This window comes from Candoia aspera, chromosome 7 (genome assembly GCF_035149785.1).
Source record: "Candoia aspera isolate rCanAsp1 chromosome 7, rCanAsp1.hap2, whole genome shotgun sequence".
NCBI classification, from domain to species: Eukaryota; Metazoa; Chordata; class Lepidosauria; order Squamata; family Boidae; genus Candoia; species Candoia aspera.
This window is the reverse complement of record NC_086159.1, coordinates 68,135,827-68,162,141: the sequence shown is the minus strand read 5'-3', so window position 1 is coordinate 68,162,141 and position 26,315 is coordinate 68,135,827. Positions and strand designations below refer to the sequence as shown.

Genomic DNA, 26,315 nt, shown 5'->3' with positions numbered 1-26,315 from the left:
AGAGCCATGGCATATGTGTGAAGCCATTTTGAATGGATATAGGTTTACAATGTAGTACAATGTCATGCAAGTTTATTTAATGGGCAGTGAGAGAAATCTGAAATAAATAACAGCAAGTCTTGTGAAATTATATATATTTTTTTTGCAAGGATGGATAAAATTGCAACTGCAGAATAAAGGCTTACGGATAGGCTTCTGCCTGATGTTTATACATCTTTATATTTCTTCAGAAGTCTACCATATTCACCATAGCATGATCAAAGGCAAATGTGTGTAGCAGGCAGCCTCAAAATTTCCACTCGCTGATTTCCAAGGAATGTCTTACTTTACAAGGAGGTTTATTTATTTGTTACGTTTATATCCCACCTTTTGGGCAGGAGCTCAAAGCAGCATATATACTGTAGTGCTTCCTCCTATTTTTCCCCATAGCAACCCTGTGAGGTAGGCTGGGCTGAGAAAGAGATGGGCCAAAGCTACCCAGGGAGCCTTCATGGCTCAGGGTGGACTAGATCCTTGGTTCCTCTGTTCCTGGCCCACCAGCTTCACCACACCACCACACTGGCTCCTAGTTGCCTGCTTCTGATCTACCAGCTTTTGAAATCAATCAATCAATCAATCAAATTTTATTTACAGTCCAAGACCAAACACAATAAAAGTCCAGTACACAATACAATGACTATAAAAGGAAACTTTAAAATTGCAAGAAAATCCTAAAACCATTAGCAGCTAACAGTTGACAGCATGAGGAAGGAACCAGATGGTTTCTAACAGCTGTAGGTATTGATAAGAATTTTGCAACCTTCTTAGAGGCTTCTGAAGCATGGCCACCCAGGAGAAGAATAACAGCCTCCTGGTCACAATGGCAATTAGAGTTATTAACAGTTGGAAGTATTAAACTTGATTGTCATTAGGTGGGCAATGGACATTTTAATAGCACATGTAAGACAGTTTCTACTTCCAAGTCTGTTTGGCTATCATATGGGAGGCTTACATATCTACTGAGTGTTGCCCTAATAGAGAGCGCCCCAATTTGGTCCGAAGTAAATAGTCTCCTATGTGGAGCATATAAGACGTTATAGAAATATCTAGGGACAGACCAAGGAGGAGGAGTGAATGTGCTATAAAGGCGATGGGAGCCTTTGGCTCTGTCATTTTGGATATCTAGAAGCCAAATCCCCTGCTTTAGTTCAGCCAGGGTTTCATCAAGTCACAAAGCAAGACCCCAGTATAACAAACTGTCATTAATTCGTCTTCTTAGGTTGGAAGAGAACCTATCCAGCAAGGTGAGATGAACTAAGGAAGTTCCCCAGTAGACTTGCTTCAGCCAGAAATTAAGACAGCAAAATCTCAGTCATGCCACAAGGAAACTGCAGCCTAATTCTAGCCCTGTTAATGACATTAGAAGTTGAATAAGGAATTTGTAGTAAGATTTTGCTTTTGAAATGCGTTTCCCTACAACAGCATTTTCATGACAGAATATAATTTTAATCATTGGCATTGGATTCCTAGTAGTGATGATTAAAAATCAAAAGTAAACAGGAACAGATCTTGTAACAGGCATTAAAGGTTGCTTATACAGATGATTTCTTCTTTAACATGACCCAACATTTTGCAGAACACTTCAATTGGTTGCGCTGTGAGGCTGTGCAAATCCTTCAGAAGAGATGCTTTGCAAAGCCCAGACAGCACCCAAAGCACAAAATTAAAACAGCTGCATCTTTTTCCAGGCTGCGTTAAGGACATTCAGCTGCAAGTGGTAAGCCTGTGATCTTTCCACAGGGAAAGACTTTAAAAGGTAGTCTTAATGATTGACAGTATAAAATGAGGGCCAGCTATCATTCTGTACTAGACAGTCCAGAATAAAAAGACATGGATTTTACCTATATAAATCAGGTGACTTTCCCTAGCATTCAACATTCACGATATGCATCGACAAAGTAAAGATCTCCCATGTTGATTTTTTTCCCCAGTATTCAAGGGCTCTTGTAATACACTGCTGCTTACAGTAGATACTGAAGAAAAGTAATAATAATTGGGAGGCTGAAGTTTCACCCTCCAACTTAAAAATACAGAGCGAGAAACCCCCCCCGAAAACCATCTATGGTTTGTGTACTGAATCACACAGCATCCCCAAGTAACATAGTACTAAATAGAACAAAATCCCTTTTTACACTTAGTAAAATATGACAAAACTTGATCTGTTAAATATGGAGGAAGAAGGAAGGCGATAATGAATATTAAGGTAATGCAATAAATGATGTAACAGAAATTAAATCCATGGCACAATTGGAATAATTAAAAAAATAAAATTCCTGACGTTAAATATACAATTATTATTTCATCTTCAGATTAAAATATTCAATATTAGGACTGCATTAATATTTCATTATACAATTGTTGTTTAGACCATACAGAACCCTGCTTAAATTGATGCATGCTTTTCATTTTTTTAAATAAATAGGAAATATGCTTTATTTAGTAATATTTTCCGGAATGAGTAACATATTCTGACTGTGTTAAAAATCTGAAAGATTTACTACCAAAAGTAGTTAATGCTTAAAAACTTCTTGTAGCATTTAATTGTCATTTCAATTGGCAGAACTATTGTGCGGTATTCAGAACTCCAATATTTCCATAACTTTTGTTTTCTCCATCATTGGATTAGCTAGTCTTTTAAAGTACACTTTCTACTTATGACAATTCTTAATACAGGTTCTGAATCTTTTATTACGTCAAGTACCACAAAAGAGTTCATATCCTTTCCTTTCAAATATAGATGCTTTAAAATAAATTGGCACTTATGGCCAATTTAATCAATATTTATTCATTTTTAACAACACATTCCTCCAAGATCAAAAATTGCACCAAAGAAAAAAGAATTAATATCCTTTTGTTGCACTGAATCCAATGAAGTTCTAAGACATGATGTTACTACTTTCCATATAATTACCTACTCAGGTATTACTTACGGGTTATGAAACAACACTTTTGGCTATTAAATCAAGTTGACCAAGGTGTTGGGACAAGCTATGATTGTTCAAATGTATACCAAATGTACATTCCTCCCAAGGAATGCTCGTTATCTGAATGATTAGTAGGGAAGTTTGTAATCAGTTTGTAGATACTAATCTCTGCTAAAAGGAATGCAGGATACTGGGGGAGGAGGAACTGGTGAATTATATCCAATTGTAATAAGCACCTTCATACATTACAACCATACCAGCTGGGCTCAATCAAAACACACCAACTTGAAATTATGGTTCACAGCTTGCACATACCATAAAGTATAGTTTGCTGATGAGGACTGAATATACCTATGGACTATTGTTGCTTTTATTCACAAGATGCTAAAACCTGCGAATACACACACTGAAATCACTGAGTAGGAAAAAAGATATATATTACACAATTTTAAAATAAGAGAAGTTTGGTCTTCTTATGATTAAATATATTTAGAAAGCTACTGAATACCATAATTATCTCTAAGGTAGTCCAAAACAGCAGATGTACTTGATAAAACATTAAATATCTTCTTTTCTTGTTTTGAAGTAACCTTTTCTAACATGTACATTAAATGATGATGGAAGCATGTGAAAGGAGTCCCATGGTCAAGGGCTATGTCCACCCAGTCCTGGACACACTGCAGAGGTGTCTCTTCATATCCTGCAAACAGAGCTGGATTTGCTAAGAGCCCTCTAGCAACCATAACGCCTATGAAAGGAAAAGAAATACATTTCAAAAACTATTAAGATGGATTTTATCTCTTTTAAAGCTGGAGTGGATAACTTTTTGGTATCCATAGTTGGTGGCCATAGTTATACCATTTTAGGGGTAGGGTGGGACCAGAAAAGGAGGGGTGATGATGCAAAGTGGTAGGACCATGTTTTTTCTTTTAGATAGCTTTGTTTTTCTTCATTTTTAAGCTTAAGTCTGCATCAGAATTTACAGTACACAGAATCACAGAGTTGAAGAAGGGCATCTGGCCGCTAAGTCCCACCCCCTGGTTAGTGCAGGAACCTCCATTAAAGCATCCCTGATAGATGACTCCTTAGGAAAGGAAGCTTCCTACTTCTCTGGCAGCTGGTTCCACTGTCCAAGTGCTCTTGGTAGGCTAAAGGTCTAACCTTCAGCTGGAATCTGCCTTCTATTTTATTTTATTTGTGAAATTAAAAATACAAATGACAGAACTGTGATAATACTCTGTGTGTGTGTGTGTGTGTGTGTGTGTGTGTGTGTGTGTGAGAGAGAGAGAGAGAGAGAGAGAGAGAGAGAGAGAGAGAGAGAGAGAAATTACTGTAACTAAAACTTTAAAAAAGGAAAAAGAAAACCTCTGTAGTAATAAAGAACTGAACAGCCAGTTTGGTGTAGTGGTTAAGGCACTGGGCTAGAAACCAGGAGATGTGAGTTCTAGTGCCACCTTAGGCATGAAAGCCAGCTGGGTGACCTTGGGCCAGTCACTCTCTCTCTGCCCTAGGAAGGAGGCAATAGCAAACCAATTCAAAAAACCTTGCCAAGAAAACTGCAGGGACTTGTCCAGGCAGTCACCAGGAGTCAACACTGACTCAAAGGCACAAATATTAATAATAAAAATAAAAATAAACAACTAGCTCTCTCCTTTAACATATTATTAAAGCTGTTCCATCTTCTTGTTTCTACAAAATAAAGAGATTTCAATTTTAAAAAAAAAAATCTCCTGAATCCATTCTTTGCCACTTGTTTTTTCCTTTCTTTCTACCTATGCAGGTCTTGACCTCCTGGATGTGACATCCGTTAAAGTATTTGAAGAAAACTATCACACGGCCAACCTGATCTCTTTCCTCAGCAAGATATTCCACAGGCTTACGGTTTGCAAAAAATTATACTGCCAAGTTTGGACAACTGCAGTTAGAGGGGGATTTGGAGACCACAAAATGTGAAGAGGTTGCTCCCCCCTGCCTTGAAGGTGATGTACATTTCAAAGAGCTAGAGATCTGTAGAAGTTGCATAACCCACCTAAGAGTGTCATAATTTCTTCACTTATTTATTAAAACATTTCAAGATGCTGGTTATTCACTGAGTGGGAGATAGAGGAAGTGAGTAATGGAAATATTGAAAACACTGCAAGCAGAAAGGCAGAATTCTGGAAGATTCAGAAGATAAATGGAGGTGGGTAGATTGGCTAAATTTTAGTCTATTCTATTAACATCCGCTTATGAGTAAGCTCACTTAATACCGTGAAATGTATTTTGTAGAATATGAGCTTGCTCTGTATAACATGAGCTTATGTCATGACATCACAAGGCCTGTTCTGTCATGTTGTTGTCATCATTAGGTATGGATGCCTATACATCTTTCCTTTCTACTAGATGATCTTGTTTTTCAGATATTCTTGGAATAAAGATCCTTAAGTATTATAGTCTACAGATTTAATGTATTTATTCTGCATGTAAACAACTGTGTCACAGCTATTTCTACCCAAGTTTACTCAGAATTCCCTATCGCTATTTTAGATTCTCAAGTACTGTAAGCATCGCCAGTCTAAAAGACCTCGACTTACAGATGTGAGCAGACAGATTCTATTGGTCTGCTTCTCATTCCATTCAGTGGGAGTCATTCATAATAGGAGGAATCCTAGGTCCATTCATATCGAAACAAGAATGGCTTATCCTGTCATTTTTCTCTATTAAAAGAGTCCCTCTTTTGAGGGAGATGGGCAGTGACAAAATTTGATAAACAAACAAACAAACAAGGAGAAATGACTGACAAGCCAGAAATTTCTTGGTTCAAATACATATAATGATACAAAGAATTTTAAAGATCAACATTTAACTGAAACCAGAACTTTTCTTTCTGGGATAAATGGACAATCAATTAAAAAAGAACCATAGAAGATTATTCTTATATATGATTACTGCTGCAAGACTATTATATTTAAAAATATTATATTTACAAAAATGGAAAGACTCTGAAATACCCTCAAGGAAGAAATGGTTGGTGAAGATAACAGAACTAGCAGAGATGGCAAAGTTAACTAGTTTGATTTGAGAAAGATCAACAACTTCGTTTATTAGGGGCGGGAAGGTGGGTAGCCATTTGTGGGGGTGGCTCGTGTCTTAGAGCCCCTCCCACCAGATTAGAATTTTTATAGTCTCTTGGATTTTATATTTATTTATATTGTATTTTATATCTGTGAATTGCTTTATTTTTATAGGATTTTAATCGCTTATTATTATAGTATTAATTTTATTGTAAACTGCCCAGAATCCCTCTTTTGGGGGAGATGGGCAATAGCAAAATTTGAATAATAAATAAATAAAATAAATAAACTTTAGAGAGAGAGGGTAGAATATAAATGCATTTATAACCGCTGTCAAAAAAATTGGAAGCCACTGGTTTATAATCCTTTTCTTTTCTTTCTTTTTCCTATTTCTATTTCTATTTCTATTTTCTTTCTTATTTATTCACTATTCTTTCTTATTTTGTTTCTTTTCTAGTATTTGTATTGTATTTATCGTGTTAAAAATTTCTTCAATAAAAATTATATTTAAAAAAAAAAGGATAAATGATTGGAGTGACTTTTGGAGAGTTGACTTAAATTGCAGCAGGATAGAAATGCAATAAATAAATAAATAAATTTTGAAAAGCTTTTTCTTGTGAGCTGGTATAAGCCCTTAATAGCAGTACAGGTAGTCCTTGCTTAACAACCACAATTGGGACTGGAATTTTGGTTGCTACGCGAAGTGGTCATTAAGTGAATCTGATCCGATTTTACAACCTTTTTCGCAGGGGTCGTTAAGCAAATCACTGCAGGTGTTAAACGAACCATGTGGTTGTTAAGCAAATCATGCAGAAACCTGCTGGGAAGGTAGAAAATGACGATCATGTGACCACACAACGGTGCGACAGTCATAAATGCAAACTAGTTGCCAAGTGCCCAAATCATGATCACATGACTGCAGGGATGCTGCAACTGTCGTAAGTGTGAGGACATGTTGTAAGTCATTTTTTTCAGCACCGTTGTAAGTCCAAACTGTCACTAAACAAATGGTTGTTAAGCGAGGATTACCTGTAGTCTGCTTTGTCAGAATCTATGGCAAGAAAAAATGTCAATAAAAAGCTGACCAAGGTAATTATCTGTTACCAACTCACATTTAATGCCCGTCATAAAACATGCATGTACATTACCCGTTTCTGGAAACAAACATGGGAGAAAAAAATCTCAGAAGAACCAAGGTTTGTTCTCACCATCAGCTCCTGTTACTTGATGAATCGCCTCCACATCTTTTAGAGATTTCATATCACCATTAGCTACCACTGGTATTGATATGCTGTCTTTAATTATTTTAATTGCATCGTAATGTACCGGCTGATGTCTTTCTTCTACATTTCTCCCATGTACAGTAATCCAGGATACTCCAGCTGCTTCTGCCTTTTGGCAGAGGTCTACAGTTCTCTTTAGATCATCATGAATCCTTCCATTCCATGCAAGAGAAATATCATAATTCAGAAGATAATTCAGCATGAAAATATAGCGAAGGGTTAAGAATCAAGGGAGGGAGGGAGGGAGGGAGGGAGAGACATGTATCTATCTACATATTGTCTACATTTGTGTGTATATATGTGTGTGTGTGTAGAAGTATGTGTGTTCATACACGCAACTACACACACACACACTTTTACATCCTTTAAAAACACATACTTCAGTATTACTAATACCCACCCAGTGTTGTCTATAAGGACTGGGATTGTCATGTTTTGGCTCTAATCCAAAGGAAATTAGTTGCACCCAAATCCATGGAATTTGAGCTAATTGTATCTAAAGGTTGCTTGCTTTCAGTGGGCTATAAATTCAACTATTTTCCTCTTGACCTTGGCCTAGGCCACCAACATTGGTCTTAATCCTCAAGGATTAAGGACTTAGGATCCTCAAAGATCCTAAAGGCTGTGTCATCAGCAAAATGTATTTAGAATGAGTATATCAAGTAGTATGTTTACATAATTTCATGAATCACATTGTTGTGCTGGACACATAACAAACCAAATGTTTAGAAAATGAATATATTCCTTTAATTATATTGCACTATTATTCCTGAATAATACAAATTCCTTGATTTTTCACTAAATCATATTGTTCGGGAATAAGGAAAGCTTCTTAACTGATTATTCATAATACATTTTTATATAGGCAATAAATAAAATACATTCACACATATATCTATAAAGGACTTACCGTATCTTAATAGATACTGAAAACGTGGGTTTTCCCACTTGATTTCTTACTAATCTCACCATCTCTTGTACCAGTTCTGGTTTGTTTATTAAGCAAGCACCATACCCTTCTGCCATAGCCCACCTGGAAGAAAAAAATGAAGAATAAGTCCTCTGTAACAGGATTTATAATTATTTTTCCATATATATATATATATATACATTTTAAAGAATTCATTCTTTAAGGAAACCATCTTGAATATATGGTTAAAAGTGAGATTTTCAGGAAGCCTGAATTAAATTGTCTAACAAGTGTTCTTTGTAATTCCAGAAAAATGAATGTCAGTTTCCCCATGATGCGGTCAAAGATTGTATAATACATGCTACTTATACTTTTCTGTACTCATGTGGATATGCAACATATGCCCTGCCATGTTGTATTTATTTATTTATTTTCTATCCCACCTTTATTATTTTTATAAATAACTCAAGGCGGGGAACATACCTAATACTCCTTCCTCCTCCTATTTTCTGCACAACAACCACCCTGTGAGTGAGTTGGGCTGAGAGAGAGGGACTGGCCCAAGGTCACCCAGCTGGCTTTCATGCCTCAGGCGGGACTAGAACTCTCAGTCTCCTGGTTTCTAGCCCAGCACCTTAACCACTAGACCAAAGTGGCTTTCTTGTACTAAATATTATCCTTATAAACAAATGGTCTTAATGATGGAGCAATAACCCAAATGATTCATAGCCACACTATCTGAAGGACTTCCTACAGCTATATAAACATGCATGGGCTTTACAATCAAACTCGGAGGTCCACTTAAATGTATTAAGTTAAAGGCGTTATCAAAAGGACCTTTTAGACCAGTGTTTTTCAACCTTGGCAACTTTAAGATTTGTGGACTTCAACTCCCAGAAATCTAGGAGTTGAAGCTCCCAAGGTTGAAAAACACCATTTTAGACACTGGTCAAACACATGGGGGATACGTATGTATACATTTTGAATAAAGTATGTGTTTTATTTGAAATGTTCTGCACTTTATATCGTTTCAGTTGTATTTTCATGTTCTGTTTATTTGAATCTTGTTGGGAGGATTTCCCCTTGAAAGATAGCAAGTGTGTGTGTGAGAGAGAGAGAGAGAGAGAGAGAGAAAGAGACAGCACACATTGTTTCCATATACTGTCTCAGGTCCCTTACCTTTGTGGACAACCACAGTTTAAATCTACGCCATCTGCAAATGGACTAACAAGGCCAGCTGCATCTGCTAAAACTTGTGCTTCTTTAGCAGCAAACTGAACAATCAAAGGATGATCACCTGTAATGTAATAAATGAAAAAAACCCACTGATATTTATGAAACAAGATGCACTCCAGATACATCAATGAGGGAATCAATATGGTGTATTGGCTAGCACTAAACTCCAGCTAGGGAGAGCCTGGTTGAATCCATAATCAGCTGTTGAAATCACTGGATACCTTGGACTAGAAGTTATTTGCAGCCCCAACTATCTCCCAGGGCTCTTGTTGTAGATATATGCATACTTCTTGGAGCTCCTGGAGAAAAAAGTGTGCCTCAGATCTAATGAATAAGTCCTTGATCCAAGGATAATTTAACTTTAAAAAGTAGACAGAAGAACAATTTCAAACTCAAGATAGTTGGAGGGTAACAGATTGAAGAAGGGTTAGTGCACAGGACTGCAGGCTGTGAATGGATTCCTCTATCACACTAAACCCTGGTTTGTTCCATTACTGAAGAAATCACTGTTGGCTTGATTCTAACAATTTTTTAAATCCATTCAATTGTGTCTGATTCTCGGAGACTGCCTGGACAAGTCCCTGAAGTTTTCTTGGCAAGATTTTTCAGAAGTGGTTTGCCATTGTCTCCTTCCTAGGGCTGAGAGAAAGTGACTGGTCCAAGGTCACCCAGCTGGCTTTGTGCCTTAGGTGGGACTAGAACTCACAGTCTCCTGGTTTCTAGCCTGCTGCCTTAACCACTGCACCAAACTGGCTCTCAATTCTAACAACACATCAGGCCAAAACCAAACATAATATTTAATATCTCTGTGCAACGAACAGTCTCTTCCTTCTACTCAAGGTCTTCCTGAACTCTAAATACAGTTTTGTATAGATTTTTAAAAGATATTTGGAAGAGAACTAAATGAGCATTAAAAAGGATTTTAAAAGCTGCAGAAACCTAACAGAATGCGAACACTCTACCTCGGTTTGTTGTAAATTCACTGTGCCGGGCTTTCACAGATCTGACAAAATCAGCTGCAATTATCATTGGGGTGTAGCATAAATCACAGTTGTATTTCCTGACTAAAGTTCTGAAAGACAGTCTACAAAAAAAGAAACATCTGAGATAAGCAAATGTTTAATTTACCAAAGGAGTGTTTTTTCAAATTAGCCTCTAGATCTGGTATTTTATTCTGAAAAACATTGCATGCAGTTGGGTCATTTTATATATTAACAGAAAAAGTATTGAAATAGCTTTCAAAGTGGTGGCATCCTTGGGAGGGGAATGACGGAAGCAGCATTGTGCCATTGTGTCAAAGTATAAAAGGGGCGTACCTTGTGTCATGCCTGTACAACACCGCTTTCACCATTTTGACCATGAGGGATCCTGAAGCTACCCGTTTCAAAAACCTTATTTCTTTAACAGAAAAGGTTAACTTGCTTCTTGATCGTTTCATTACGTAAAGCCACTTTCACACCACACCTTGTAGAATAATTCAGTACAATTACCTATCTGTATAATTCAATAGATGGTAGCCCATGGACTTTCGGTGAATTATTCATAGATTAGTTTTGCAGTTGTGTTCAGCCAATCCACCAGCCATTTGTGCCTCAAAGCAAATTAATCCATCATGCCTGGGACATAGCTAGATGACAACCACATTCCCACTTGAGGAAGAATCTATCATCACTGCAGCTATCTTTATATGACTAGGCACTTTCACACAAGGCCTTTACGCTGCTCCCAAGTAGGTGATGCACTGGTATAAACCCACACCCACATCTCTGTTCTTCAGCTAATCCAGTTTACTTATGCAATGTTATTTGGATGTTTGTTACTGCTGCTTCTGAAGTTCCATAACTTTTAGAAGCTTTGGAGGAATAACCTAAACCAGGGTTTCCCAAGCTGTGAGGTGTACCTGGGGAGGTGCAGACAGAGTCCAGGGGAGGTGTGAAGAACCTTTTAGTTACACTGTTACAATAAATCCACCTTTCTCAGAGTTTCACTGTATTGTTTTCATTGTTCATTGGTATTCATTTTGATGTTTGGATTTTTAGGGGAGGTGTGTCCATTAAGATTACACTAAAGGGAGGTGTGATGGCAAAAAAGTTTAGGAACCCCTGATCTAAACTATAAAATCCATTAACACATTTTCGTAAGAATTTGTTGATACTATTTATGCAAGCTTTGAGATAACAAACATATTCTGAACCTGTAAATCAGTGGAAGAGTACTTTAAAGAATGTGAAATTAGAAGGTTAATACAAGCTCAGTTCCAACTTTATTTCACTTTCTGAATGCCAGAGCTATGGAGAGCTTAGGGATTTCCAATGGTATGTACTCTACTTCAACTTGCCCTTCCTAACACTTGGGTTGAACCTACTATTTCCTCCCTCTCTGTAGAGATTCAACTGTTGTACACCTTGCCAAGATGCTATTATCTCACAAGTGTTTTAAGAAAAAGAGGTGGTATTGCCTTGGTGGCTTAACAGCTTACGACCACCACCGCCACTTGGATTTTTGGGGAAATAATGCGCACAACCTAAAATAAAAATATGGATGGGGAAGGCACTCTCTGATTGGCCAGCAGTACCAAGCAATGATAACATTCTGACCTTTTTGAAGTTGGCAACAGTAAAGAAAAGCACTGGATGCCAGGGTTCATACTGGGGCTTGCTCAGAGTTGGTTGTATAAACTGGTTGAAAGCCCAGGGACATTTATATCAAAGAAGTATTCCTTTATTTAAAACTTTGATACTATAGGATGATACCCTTAATAAACTGTGGCTTGCAGATGGAGCAAAAGAGTTGTTATTAGGTTAATGCAGGAATGATGATTGAACATACAGATATAAATGGGGCCCAATCTGAAAATAGCACTTACTTTGAATATCTAACCATAGGAGCACATATTTTCACGACCTGTTCAGAATGAAACAAATCAACTGGGTTTTTTAGTGGAGACTGCGACTGCCCTGTTTGTTTGGACTGATTGGACTTATCAATGTTATCAGACCGCATCTACAAAACAAAACAAAAAAAGAGGACTTATGAACAATTTCCCCACGGTCCCATCATCGTTTCCTTGATTGTGTACTGAATGCTCACAATCCTGCGTTTGATTCTGATGGCCCTTTGATGAACAGCCTCAAAATCTCTACATACAGTGACCATATTTTCTTGGAAAAAAACAAAGGACAGGCCTGAAAAAGGGGCAAATCTGAAAGAGATTCATAAGGATTAAAAAAAATAATCATTTATGTTTGTAACTTTTTTTTACAAAGGAAAATTCAAGAGCAAAACCAAGCAGATAAGTAATTAAATTACATTATGTATGTAATTTAGGATAGCTTTCTGAAATAAAGGACTGTCCTTTATAATAAAGGACCTATGGTCACTGCTGCCCCAAATGTCAGTGCGCTGGCTGGGGGATTCTGGGAGCTGAAGTCCGCTCATCTTAAAGTTGCAGAGGTTGAGAAACACTGGGCTAGCCAGACCGTATAGTGTCACAGTAGTTTGAAAGAAACTAAGCGTTTGGAGAGATGCCAAAGGTGGTGTTTGTGTGTATGTGAGTGGGAAGGAATCAGACCTGATCCAGTGCTAGATTTTTAAATATCATTTTTACCCACATTCCCACCTTTCCCAGGAGAATTTCATGTAGCATTAAAAAGCAGGGGGGGGGGGAGCATCAAAACTGTGAGCCATAATGCCTTGGATCCATGTTTCTGCCCAAGGAAGGTGCCAGAAATTAAAAAAAAAAATCTCCAATCAGCTAATGTGATCTGAGATTTGAGAGTAGTTTCCATGTAAACAGTAAGGATCAACTTTCACTTTGCTCCTGAACCAAATGGTGGTTAGTTCAGAAACACAGGAGGAACTGCATAGCTGACTGTGGTTTAGTCCTTGGAAGCCTCCAATTCCAGCCTGGCCGTTTGTCCTGCTTTGCGAAAAAGAAAAGAAGAACAGCGGCGGTAGGAAAACCTCTGCGGTCATCTTCTTTCAGCATCCATAGCTCATTCACACGTGAACAACACACGTGAATGCAAGATGCTGCCTTGCTACTTATGCCCCCCAGAAGTCTGCCCAGGCCGTAGGGAGAAAAGAGAGACAAAACATTTGCCCCAAACTAGAAACTGAAAAGTGATGCACAACCTTAATTTCTGCCAAAAACTGAACTTCGTCCTCGAAACTGTCGTTCTTGCCTCCTTCGCAGCTCTATACTGAAGATGCTCCATGTGACATCTTCATGATACACAGGCAGAACTTTATGTTAGGCCGGAAGTATTGTGCAAGGAAGAGGTCATAGCTTGCTCTACATTTATGTTTCTATGGACGTTCCCGTTTACATGCTGCCGCTTTGATCGGTCGGTAAACGTATAATTTAGATTCACACGAGCTTCCTTGACTTTCGAGTCCCTTGGTAGGCATTTATTTGTTCACCCCTCCGTACTCCGGGGTCGATGAAGCTTTCATGAACGAATAATAAAAGACAGAATTTTGCTTTTTGAGATCGAGAGGTCTCGTGTGGAAGAGACGGGAGAGTAAGTTTTTTTTTAAGTGTACATGTAGCTTCTACATACGACCTGTATGGATTTAAGAGCTTTTTGCAACTCCCTGGCTGAAAATCGCGGCCAAGCCCTGCAGCGCCTCCAAGTTGCAACCTGCAATACTATGCATATATGCATCCCTCCTTCCTTCCAAGAACCCAAGGCAGAATACATACAACCTCCATTTTTTCTCTCTCTAGGTAAGTGTTCCTCAGCCTTGGCAAGTTTAAGATATGTGGACTTCAATTCCCAGAATTCCCCAGCCAGCATGCTGGGTGGGGAATTCTGAGAGTTGAAGTCCACACATATTAAGGTTGCTAAGGTTGAGAAACACTGAGTTAGATACACCCAACTTGGCATCTCCTATCTGAAGTCGGGGCTCATCGCTACCCGAATACATCCAATCTAAAAAGTATGCTTTTTGCTCACAGGTTCCCAGTTTGTTTTCTTCTATGGGCCACCCTCTGCAGCGTTCTTCTCCCGGGCGTAGCAAAATACTCGAAAAGGAACCCGGAAGTGTCGACTCCCCAGAACGGCTGCCACACCTGCGTCTATCCTCTCCCCCCGCCCGCTCCCTCTCTTGCCGCGCCGTCTGCTTCCGGCCCCGCCCATCCCGTGGACGGCTGCGACTTCCGGTCCCAGAGTGCCCTAGGCCGAATCATGGACCACAATGGTGAGCGGGAGCGTTGGGGAGCTGCCTTTACCGACCCCGTCGGGCTCCGTCGTCCCAGCCGCCCGTTTCCGACTGCCGCGGCGCTCGAGGGGGGATGGCGCGGGGGCTCGGGCGCGGCGGCCTTGCGCGCACAGGCGGGGAAGCCCTGGAGCCGAGCACGGCCTACCGCGGCCTGGCTCTGGGCGGCCCCAGGCGGCCTCTTCCTTGGGAAGAATCGGAGGGACAGCCGGACCGTTGGGTTCTACCTTTGCTTCTCGCCGTGCCTGAGGGCCCCGCAGGGCCGCCTCCTGGGTAGCAACAGCCGCGTCCGTTTGAGCGGCGGTTCCTCGTCGATCGCTTCGCGCGCGGCTTCCTTTGGGCTTTCCGTCCGCCTTCCAGCCTTCGCTGGCCCGAAAGGGGCTCTCCACAGGCTGCCTGGTTGCTGCCTCCCTGTTTTCGACAGGCCAGTGGCGCCATCCCGGTTCTCTGAGTGTTTCAACCTGGCAACTTTTAAGAGGTGTGGACTTCAACTCCCAGAATTCCCTAGCCAGCTTGTTGGCTGGGGAATTCTGGGAGTTGAAGTCCACACCTCTTAAAGTTGCCACGGTTGAGAAACACCACTCTAAGGAGACTCATCTGCTCTGCGGATCCGTCCCTTGTGCTGAAAGTTTGAAGGAAAGTCTCTCTTTGGATTTCCTTGCCTTCCTTAGCCTGGGTCGCTGTCTTGTTTGTGATTTTAGAGCAGCCTTTCTCAACCTTTTGACCCTGGAGGAACCCTTGAAATATTTTTCAGGCCTTGGGGAAGCCCTGCACATTCAGGCTCAAAACATAGGCCAGAAGTTACAAAATTATTTGTTTTATGAATAGACCTGTATATATGCATTAGCAGCGTTCTTAAACTACAAATAAAGGATGAGACTTACCTCTTTAGTGTGGAGTTGCCCGAACTTGAAATAATTTTTTAAATAAATCATGATCTCCCAGGGAACCCCTAGTGACCTCTCGCAGAACCCTAGGGTGTCACGGAACCCTGGTTGAGAAACCTTGTTTCAGAGCATCAGAATTCTGCTCCTCAGTGTCAAAAGACCTCCAGTATAACATCCCACCACCCCTTTTCCTTATTACAGAGCAGCAACTGCTTTCCCCAGCCTGCTCCTATCAGATGAGTTTGATCTACAGTTTCCATAAGTGACCATAATGCCTGAGAACTGTAATTCAAACATGTCAGGTGGTCAGCAAGTTGCATGCTCTTAGGGCCCTCTCCGAGGAAACCATGATAAGGATGGCAAATGACTGTGAGAGGGAGATTTTCCAATACAATTCTTTACTTGGCAGGGTTATGAAAGCTCCCCCCCAAAAAACTCCCTGCCTAGTGCCTCTTCTAATCTGGCACCAGGGAGAGGCCTTTTTCACTGGAGTGGGAGGTCTTTTAAGCAGTGTTACAGTCTTAATATTGCTTAGCTCAAAGGCTTTTTCTTTTGATTTATGTTTTAAGTTGATGTGAGCCTGTGGTTGCATTTCTCTGCTTTCTGGTAGTTGACTTCTGATAGTTTCCAGTGAAATGGGTATGTTAGTCTGCTGCAGCAAAAATAGTCAAGAATCTGTGGTATCTTAAAAAAATTAAAGCATTATACAAGGGTATGCAGTAATACATGTTTTGATTTTTTTAGAAGCATCATTAGACTAAACATTTCCCTTTTGCTGCTGTTCTTGCTGTGACACATTTTTTAAAATTTATAACATAATCAGAGAACTTCTGTTGTCACATGGCCTAGTAATAATATAAAAAGATAAAATAAAGCTTCTTCCCATTTCCACTGGTAGTTGTGAGGAAGAATAATATAAACGTTATCAACTGTCATCTACGTGGCGGTTAGGTGATTAGTTGTGAGCATTCCACTCCACTGAACAGGCCATATGAAATGGACATAACAATAATTTCAGACTTATTCCAAATAAACTTTTCGAATTGCTAGTGAAACATCAGCATATGTTCCTTGTTGCACGTAGTATTACCCAGAAATCATTTCACTATTATAAAGTTGACAATATGGATTGGGGATTGATAATGCAGGAAGCCATTTGCGCTTAATTTGAACAGTGATGTGATCATGTATAAACATTCTGTCAGTGGATTGATTTAGTAGAGGGTTTCAGATGGCTTAAATTATCTGGTAGGCTCTTAGTATGTATTGATGGAAACCCATTTTGGCAGTTTTAAGATCATTTGAATAAGCACTGAGAACTTTTGCCCACGGGGCTGTTCTTTGTTGCATTTCATGTTCCAGCTCTGTGACATCTATGTATCAGTGATTAAAATTCCACCCTTCTATCTCAACTTGTTCAGGAAGAATTTGTATCTTCTTACAAGCTGCTATATTAAAGTATGTGATAATTTAAATAGTTTTCTTTATCCAGCTGTTACCTGTTATGAGTACATACAGTATGTACAGCCGTAGGTATTGCTGCACTGCTGCTGTTACTGATGGACCGGCTCAAGAGCAGAATATGCATTTGAAAATGTTAGGAATTCAAAGATCCTATGGGGTGAGAATCCCTTGTGATTGGACAACACATGTGAAGTATGTACACGAATTAAATTCTCAGTTGTTTTGATACACAAAGTATACTTTCCCATACATAATTTAGTGTTAGTTTTAAGGCTTAACTTTCTTTTGCAGTTTGGGCTATGTTAATGCCAAAATAGACTTTTATAACTGATATATCTTGAACATGAATAATTTTGATAACATGGTAAAAAAGTACCATTGCATTCTTTTTGCTAGTAAAGCAACAGACCGGCTTCCAAATGGCCCTGAAACTTGCTCACCTGGCTATGTATTTTATGTGGGTGGGAAAGGATAATAATTAGTTCTGTATACTATTTTGTACAGTATAGAAACCAATAGGTGAAAAAGTGGCGCTTAACTGCAACATACAATGAAATAATGCCTTCTGTCTTCAAGTAACTTACAATCTAAAATTCTTCAGTGTGCTTGCCAACAAAAGGAGAGGGCAAACAGGAAAAGGGGACAGAGCAGCTGAGCATGAATTAGAGAAAATGAGGTTGCAAGTACTTCAAGTTTTATCTCGGTTGGAGATGAGGACAACTGGATTAAGCCAAAGATGTCACAGTGAAGGTAGATGTGTGAGAGGAGACTTAACTGCCTAAGTTTGTTTTGAAATTAAAGGAAAGTATTAAAATATAAGTCGCCTGAACAAGGTAGAGACATCTAGGCAAATGTCCAGATGCAGGAATCTTTTCTTAAATTCCTTCCTTTGCGGTGGATCAGTTTAATGCATGTTCTCTTGCTTCCTTCAGTGAACAGATAGATGATAATATTGCAACCCTATTGAGAAGAAAGAGGTGTGTAATAATTAGATTAAGATGACAGGTTTCAAACCTATCAAATTATCTTAACTCTCAGATAAAATAAGCCAATCCTCAGTAATTTGACTGTGATCAAAATTGGTCACATTTTCCTTGGGGGTACCATGTCAATGCTGAAAGAATTGTATTTTACTTACCACAGATATATTCATTTATTTATTCCCATTCCTGTGTTTTTGGCTTGATTTCATTTTTTAAAAAAAAATATTTTAGCTCTAAGCATGCTCTTATTGAATTAGTGGCATTTTTTAGAAACCTTACCTAACATTGCTAAAACTTAATTTTTAAATACTTTATTTCTTCCACAGTGTCCATTAAGCAACGGTGAAGAGGTTCAGTGGTATCTCAGACCTGTCGAAATGGAAACTGGCATATCATATTGTGTTCATTTATTGTTTTTTCATACAGACAATGACTTGCAAGGCACAAATAGTTCTGGAGCTTTGGGTGGTCTTGATGTTCGTCGGCGTATCCCTATAAAGCTCATCTCCAAACAGACCAACAAAGCAAAACCCACACCACCTCGTCCTACAAGAAATATGAATAGGGTACCTTCAAAGGCTGGTGAAGAAGGTAAACTGATTTGTGCAACATTATATTGTAATTCCAGAATGTCTCTTCAATTTCTGCTGTTCGTTCAGTTTTCCTGAATAGAGAGGGTGCTAAAAACAAACACCAAGGGTCCAAAGGATGAGTAGAAGCCCCTCTCTATCCATGTATGTATATTGTGTTTGTTTTTTCCATTCTTGGAAAAAATGGAATAGACCGCTTCCCGTTTCTTTTACATTTGAGGCTGGCATTAAGCTAGCTTGAGTATTCCCTTTCATGTGGTGTCTTTATAGTGGAATGCTCTCTTAGATATGGCTGTTCTTGTCATAAAAACAGCTCTGCTGAATCAGGCTGACGGCAAGCCCACCTCAGTTCAGCATTTTGGTTTCTTACGGGGGCAAGCTGGATGCCTCTGGGGTACCTAGAAGTAGGAGACAGAGACATAAGCCTCTCTTGCCTTTCTTCCTCTGTAAGTGACATCCGGATGTGTGATGTCCCCACCCCAGAGATAGCATGGAATCCTCAGGACAAATAGCTCTCGATAGACCGACTGTCTTCCATGACATTTTGTAATTTCTTTTTAAAGCTGTGCAAGTTACTGGCTGTCACCAGCTCTTACAGTAACAAATTCCACATAAGGTGTGTGCTGTGTACAGCAGTACTTTGTTTTGTCTGTGCTAAATCTCCTTCCAATCATTGAATGATTCCTGATCCCAGTATTATTCAGAGAGGGAGAAAAATCGTGCCCACTTTCTCCATTGCCATGCATGATTGTGTACGCCCCAGTCAGATCCCCCTTTAATTGCTTTGTTCCAAGCTAAAGAGTCCTAAGCATTCTAGCTTTTTTTTGCAGGGAAGACGGTTGGACCCCCTGATAACTTTGGCTGCCCTCTTCTGCTCTTTTCCCAGCTCTGGTATGGGGCAGCCAGAACAGTCAATGACTGAGACACTATTCCAGATGCAGACACACCACAGAATTGCAGAAGGGCATTACAGTGTGGGCATTTTTTTTTCCAGTCCCTTTCTTATTTAACCCTAGGATGGAATATACCTTGCTCACAGTTGTTGCACTCTGAGTTAGTATCTTCATTCATTTTTATAAGCTTCTTGTTATATAGTCAAATGTGATTGTTGGACCCCGTTGGCAGTTTTCCATTTGCATGTATACAAAGTGTAATAGCATTATGGTCACTGTCTCCTGTTGGTTTCACAACACCAATGTCTCACCCCAGATCATGGTCTCCACTCAGAATTTGATCTAGAGTTGCTCCCCCCCCCTCTGCTTGAACCTAAAACTGACTATTCTGAGGCACAGTTATTTAATTTGGTTTCTTTGCTGCAGCTTCAGGACACAGGTATCCAGTTTATGTGAGAGTAATTGCAGTTCTCCATGCTTATAGCAGCTTCACTTTTGCACACCGTTTGTTTGTTTATGTAGCATTATTTGTCTGCTGCCTATTTTGTAAGCCTTTGGGCAGCTTTTGACAATTTCACCAGTTCAAGGTAAGATCACCTGTAGCATTTTGATCAGGTGGGTGATATTACGATTCTGTGGAGGATTTCAGTCTTTCAGTATTTTCTAGCATATTAGATTTACAACCTTTGTTTGTATAAAGAACAATACCTCCTCTGGTGCACTGTTCCCTGTCCTTTCTGTAGAGTTTATATCCAAGAAAAGTCATATCCCACTGATTATGTTCCATCAGGTTTCTGCTATATGTGTGTTCTTTAAAAGCAAACCATTCTGTTTCTAGTATCTTAGCTAGCATTCACATAGATACAGGTAGTCCTCTCAACTGACTCATTTAGCGACCGTTCACAGTATGATGGTGATGACAAAGTAACTTCGCGACTAGTCCTCACATTTATGACCTTTGCAGGTCTGTAAGCCAAGGAAAGCTGAAGTAAGATCATAAGCACAGTTGTGGTTTCATTTAGCGACTGCTTCACTTAACGACCAAGTTGCCAGTTCTAATTGTAGTCGCTAAACAAGGATTACCTGTATTTATATACCTTCTTCTTTCAAATGTTGTTGTCATTAACCTTTTTCATGGCCTCTTTGTCTCCTATCATTTCCATTATTATTGATGGGAACATGGACCATGACGACTCTTTCCTACCCACACAATCTAGCAATTTATATCTGAGGGCCTGTGATGTCCATGGTCTTTTCATGAGCAGACAAGTCACCATGTAATTTTCATGCCTGCCACAATCCCCATCTGTCTGTGTTTTTAGTGATCCAATCACCTAAGCAAGAATCCTCTGTCCCTGGAAGAGTATCCTTGGTGTTAGAGAATATTGGTTAATCACCCAAGAGTTGTATCCGTCCTTTAGGAACATCTTCCTAAACTTCAAAATGAAATCTCCCTGCCCAAGATCTTTCTTCTCCCTGGCAGCAAAGGAACTGCTATCCTGGGAATAGAATGAAGTTGTCACATCCCAGGTAGTCTTAGTTACCCTTCCTTTTGGTGCTCTGATCGTCTCTGTCTCCACCACCTTGGTCCCAAGGGAATAGGCTTGTATTCTGGAGGCCAGAAGCTTATTGCAGCCAACGGAGAGCTGTCTAATATATGACATACAAATGTCTGTATTGGTGGAACTGGATGAAACTTCCTGAACCATTATTACCAATGTCAACCCTTAGCTGAGGGCATGACAAAAAGTGTTTTGAAGAATGTAAGAAAAATATATTTGTGGGTTCTGGATTTTATTACCATAGTACGCACACACACACTTGATGCTTAATTACTAATACTTTAATGAACAAAGGTAAACAATTGTGAAAGTTTAATGAACTTCATTGTGTGCCCAAAGTATCCAAGCATGTATCTTGATCACAGAGAAAACAGTCTTGTTGTTTTGGTATATTTTTCTGAATAAGCTGTGAAATGCTTACTTATATTTATGCAACTGAATTGCATTTAGATTGCGAAATTCTGATTCTTAGACTAGAATTTTACCTATTAAGGTGAGAGCTAATGCTGAATTTTTTTGTTTGGGCTTGTTTTCCATAAGAGTTTGACTACAATGAAGAAGAACGGTATGAATGCAAAGGCGCTGATGTGTTTAGTAATCAACGAAGGTTCCCTGGGCACCTCTTCTGGGATTTCAAGGTATGGGAATTGACTCAATATTAAATATATGTTAGCTTGTCTACAAAAATTCAAATGTTTATTTTAAACAGGAGTTTTCTACCTTTTTTTAAAATAGAAATTGTATAGCAACTAGCATGTTGTTATTAAATGTGCAGTAGTGATCTAATAAAATCATACTAAAACTTTAAAAAAATCAGGCTTTGTAAAGATGCATTCAATAAGTATGGGAGTACAGGGTGGTCGTCAGCTAATGAAACATGGTGTTTGTATTTTGATAGATAAATTTACTTGGAGAGAAGGATGACACCCCAGTCCATTTCTGTGACAAATGTGGGCTACCCATTAAAATGTATGGACGCATGGTAAGTGAAAGCATTTAATTCCTTCCATAACAGTCCTGATACAGAGAATGGTCTTTTCCTTTCGAAAAATGGTGCTCTATTGTTTCTGCATCAGAGCCCTGTTAAACAGGAGATTGTATGAGTTGAAAGTCAACACAAACTTTTTTGTGTTGGTTTTAAATAATGGGGTGGGCAACCTGAAGCCTCAGGACCCCTTGTGGCTTTTCAGTACCCCTTTTTTGGTAGCCTCTGGAGTTCCCACCAGTTACGATAACTGAAAATCAGTGGCATGGTTCCCTAACACTTTGAGGAGAGAAATGCAGAAATCCTGAATTTGAGTTAATGTAGAGAATAAAATATTGAGACTCCACCTTTCTCCCACCCCCAAAGGAAAAAAGAAAATTCTGGCAATGTCCTTGTGAGTGACATATCCCCAACCATGTCACACCATTGCCCTGCCCACTGTAGCCCTGCCCCCACCAAGGAAGATTAAGGGCTACCCTTGATCACCAAAAGATTGCTTATCTCTGTTATGTTGGTTTAGCTGAAGGAAAGGCACTGATCTGTCCAGCATTGCAGTTTGCAGTTGCCGGGAAAAAGCACTTCTGGCTTTTCAGACTTTTGATTCGGGACGTGCAAACCATTTTGTTTCGAAATGTGTCAAGCATGAAAATTCAGATAACTGCCTGGCTCAGGCATTCTGGGAACATTTCAAGCTCCGAGTGTTACAAGCTTGAAATGCTTCAAAAATGCATAAGCCAGCCTTGTTTCACATGTGAACATCATTTTCATGCTCAAGCTGGGGCATTTCATGAAATTTATGCTTCAAGTATTTTGAAATGAAATATTTTGCAAACCTTTTGATGTATTTTGCTTTAGAGAGGAGTATATAGAATTGTTGGTTGGTTTATTTATCTCAGATTTGTAGTTCTTTTCCCTGCCAGGTTATAGATTAAGATCAAAATCACCCAAAGAGAGCGCGCGCACGCACACACACACACACACATGTATAGTCCATCCAGCCCTGTCTCTGCCATTCACTGTATATGCATTTTAACTAAGAGATTTGGTATAACCTTTGAATGTCCAGCAGAGGGGGAGAGAGATTTAGTTAAGCTCTGTATAAATATATTTTCAGTGTTCTAGTTCTTTGAACAATTCAGGTGTAAACATTTTACTTCCAGTCCTTTTTTTGGTTTGTTCTGGTATTTCATATTTATTCATTGCTTTTCAGTAGCTAAACAGTCTTAATGTTTTTCTATTCGGATGTAAAATCAAAATGAAAATGGGAATAGAAAATACCATACTACCCTGTTTAAAAGTGCAGATTTAGCAAAGTGCTGATTTTTTTATTTAAGCAATTAAGATATTTGCCTGCAGTGTTTTCTTAAATGTAGTTTTTGTTTTTTAGATACCCTGCAAACATGTTTTCTGCTATGAGTGTGCTCTTTTACACGAGAAGAAAGGTGACAAGATGTGTCCAGGGTAAGCTTTCTAGAGTGGCACTTTTGTGGGTGGGTGATAGTCTGTCCTTCTTTCCTGATCATTAGTGCACATGGCTCGATTCCATCTGACGCATTCTCTCCTTAAGAGAGCAACCTGTCAACATGAATCAGGTCTCTTTTGGGGCCAAGAAGAAAGAATATTTTTGTGATTAGATCACATTTACTTTGTGTTAGGATGGCGCTGGCCACGTGCAAAGAAATTCTTGTTTTACAATCAGCTGGTAGCAGTAAGACTTCTACTGTTCAAGTTACAGCAGATAAATGACCAGAATACAATAATCAGCCTGGGGTGCATTAGGCCCAATGGCATTATGGAATAGTAGGTTAAGTCCTTCATTTATTACCTTTCTGCCTCTCCAGCAGCTCTGGGTGCAAAGCTCTAGTCCAGGACCAAGAGCCAGCACAGAAGAAAACAATTGCACGTAAAGAATATATTGTACCCTCTGATTGTTTGTATTAACTGTAGTGTCCATAAATCCCATTCTTGTTTCTTTTTCTAATCTAGCTGTAATGAGCCAGTGCAGCGAATTGAGCAGTGTGTACGCGGGTCTCTCTTCATGTGTAGTATTGTGCAAGGGTGCAAGAGAACATACTTATCTCAGAGGGACTTACAGGCTCACATCAACCACCGTCATATGAGAGCTGGCAAGCCGGTCGCGCGCCCTCCGCTAGAACCTGTTCATCCTCCGATCGCTCCTCCTCCTGCTGAAATCCCTGAGCGGTTCATAATGCCACCCGATAAGCATCACCTGAGCCACATGCCACCAAAGCAGCACATCCTGATGCCACCGCCGCCATTGCAGCACGTGCCACACGAGCATTACAACCAGCCCCACGAAGACATTCGGGCGTCCCCGGCGGAGATGTCCATGGCTCCGCCTCCCCCTCGTCCGGTCAGCCAAGACACCTTTCGCATTTCAACAAGAAAGCACAGCAATCTTATCACTGTCCCCATCCAGGATGATTCAAACTCTGGTACTCGAGAACCACCTCCACCCGCCCCAGCACCTGCTCACCATCATCCTGAATATCAGGCCCAACCAGTGGTATCCCACCCGCATCATATTATGCCCCCCCAGCAACATTATGCACCTCCCCCTCCCCCACCTCCACCAATAAGTCACCCAATGCAGCATCCTCCCCAGGCTGCAGGTACTCATCTGGTGTACAGTCAAGCACCACCTCCCCCAATGACCTCTGCTCCCCCACCCATAACCCCTCCCCCTGGACACCTTATTGCACAGCTTCCACCATATATGAATCATCCTCCTCCTGGGCCGCCACCACCTCAGCATGGTGGCCCCCCCGTCAATGTAAGCGCACCCCCTCCCCACCATTACAACCCCAATGCTTTGCCAAAATTCAGTGAAGACCAAGGAACTCTCAGTCCTCCCTTCACTCAGCCAGGGGGAATGAGCCCAGGCATATGGCCAGCTCCAAGAGGGCCACCACCACCACCAAGAATGCAAGGTCCGCCTTCTCAAGCACCACTTCCTGGACCGCATCATCCCGACCAAGCCAGATACAGGCCATACTATCAATGATACCAGTAGCGATTTGAACTAAAATACAATAGAAGGATAACATTCTAAGCAGCAGCAGCCTTTTAATGAATCTGACTGTTTGAGGAACTCTCTTTTCTGTTTTGCTTTGTTTATTGGAAAAATAATAAACTTCTGACTGTAAAGCTCTCTGGGGATTTAAAGCTTAAATAATTCTTTTTTAAAAAGAAAACTTTGATTGTAGGATTCTTGACATCTGGTACCTTGTAAGCTGAGTGGCTCTAGTTGACAGCAATGTTTTAAAGACTTAGTATCCATAGTCTGACCAAATTGTCCCAGAGGTGAACATTTATAAGGCCTCCCAACAACTGAACACTTACTGTACCACTTTAAAGTATTTTTGTTAAATCTGATAGTTTTGTTTGTGATACCTTTTTTTTGTCAACCAGTGTACAATTAAATTTAAAATATTGTCCAAAACCGTTTGCTTTTTTACATGAGATTAACATTTTTGTTTGGGGTGGACTGAGGAGTAAGGAGAAATGATTTGCTATTTTTTCTTTCTTCAAGCCAGAAAAATGACATTGTCTGTTGAGAGGGCTGTGATTGCTTCCAGAAATAAGGGTGAAGTGTAGTTAAAGCAGTCCATCACGTTAGTTCAATGCATGTCGAGAATTGCAAGGTTTATATTTCACAGAGCACTTAAGCAAAATTTTATATATAAGCTCCTGAGAGTAAAGCTCACTGAATTCCATAGGATTGTCTTCTCAGTAAATGTATATAACATGGATTCTCAAAGCTTGGTGAAAAACACCTAAATTATTTTTCGTTTGAAAGCTGTTCAGGCTTGTGCGGGTCAAATAGGAGTGCTAAAGCAGAGAGCAAAATCTGGAGTTAATGTTTACAGATGGCTGCTCCTATGAGTCAAAACCAGCCACAAATCACAGCACATTTATTATCAAATTTTATTAATGGAGAGGGTCACGAAGATTCATGTATCTTTGGGGAAGGGTGGTAGTGCAAACTTTTGAGAACCTGTGATGCATAGGATTGCATTGTAAATGTTTGAGGAGGTGGTAGGATCACCTATCCCAACTCTACTTAAGTACTGCTATTTCCTGGGAGAAATTTTATGAAGGACCACGCCATCTGTTAAATACAGATGCATATAATGCAGCATACACTTTTAAAACATGAAATATGCCTGCAAAAATTGTATTAAATATCAAGCATAACAAATGTCGGTTGTGGTTGGGTGAATACTCTTGTGGGTAGCAAACAGGTTTGTTCCAGTATGAGAAGT

At 39.8% G+C, this 26,315-nt stretch overlaps 2 protein-coding genes across 2 annotated transcripts; one reads left to right on the top strand and one right to left on the bottom strand.

Moving 5' to 3' along the window:
* Window positions 1–2,068: 2,068 nt before the first annotated feature.
* On the bottom strand, window positions 2,069–14,586 carry DUS4L (dihydrouridine synthase 4 like). Its single transcript, XM_063309358.1, has 7 exons — window positions 14,473–14,586; window positions 12,312–12,448; window positions 10,408–10,529; window positions 9,389–9,506; window positions 8,210–8,332; window positions 7,225–7,451; window positions 2,069–3,711 (listed from the first exon to the last, which is right to left on the bottom strand). The coding sequence occupies exons 1-7, from the start codon at window positions 14,584–14,586 to the stop codon at window positions 3,461–3,463; spliced, it is 1,092 nt and encodes a 363-aa protein (XP_063165428.1). The 3' UTR covers window positions 2,069–3,460.
* Window positions 14,585–25,492, top strand: CBLL1 (Cbl proto-oncogene like 1). Its single transcript, XM_063307995.1, has 6 exons — window positions 14,585–14,647; window positions 18,426–18,590; window positions 21,585–21,682; window positions 21,943–22,026; window positions 23,417–23,490; window positions 24,016–25,492. The coding sequence occupies exons 1-6, from the start codon at window positions 14,635–14,637 to the stop codon at window positions 25,052–25,054; spliced, it is 1,473 nt and encodes a 490-aa protein (XP_063164065.1). The 5' UTR covers window positions 14,585–14,634; the 3' UTR covers window positions 25,055–25,492.
* Window positions 25,493–26,315: the final 823 nt, after the last annotated feature.

What these genes read in the sequence shown, in the direction of transcription:
- DUS4L (XM_063309358.1), bottom strand. Translation starts at nt 14,586, where the DNA reads ATGGGCGGGGCCGGAAGCAGACGGCGCGGCAAGAGAGGGAGCGGGCGG. An exon ending in TGAATTTACAACAAACCGAG is followed by an intron (nt 9,507 to 10,407) that starts GTAGAGTGTTCG and finishes ATTACATTACAG; the next exon opens with GTGATCATCCTTTGATTGTT. An exon ending in TCAAGTAACAGGAGCTGATG is followed by an intron (nt 3,712 to 7,224) that starts GTGAGAACAAAC and finishes TTCCTTTCATAG; the next exon opens with GCGTTATGGTTGCTAGAGGG.
- CBLL1 (XM_063307995.1), top strand. An exon ending in ACCTCTTCTGGGATTTCAAG is followed by an intron (nt 21,683 to 21,942) that starts GTATGGGAATTG and finishes GTATTTTGATAG; the next exon opens with ATAAATTTACTTGGAGAGAA. An exon ending in GGTGACAAGATGTGTCCAGG is followed by an intron (nt 23,491 to 24,015) that starts GTAAGCTTTCTA and finishes TTTCTAATCTAG; the next exon opens with CTGTAATGAGCCAGTGCAGC.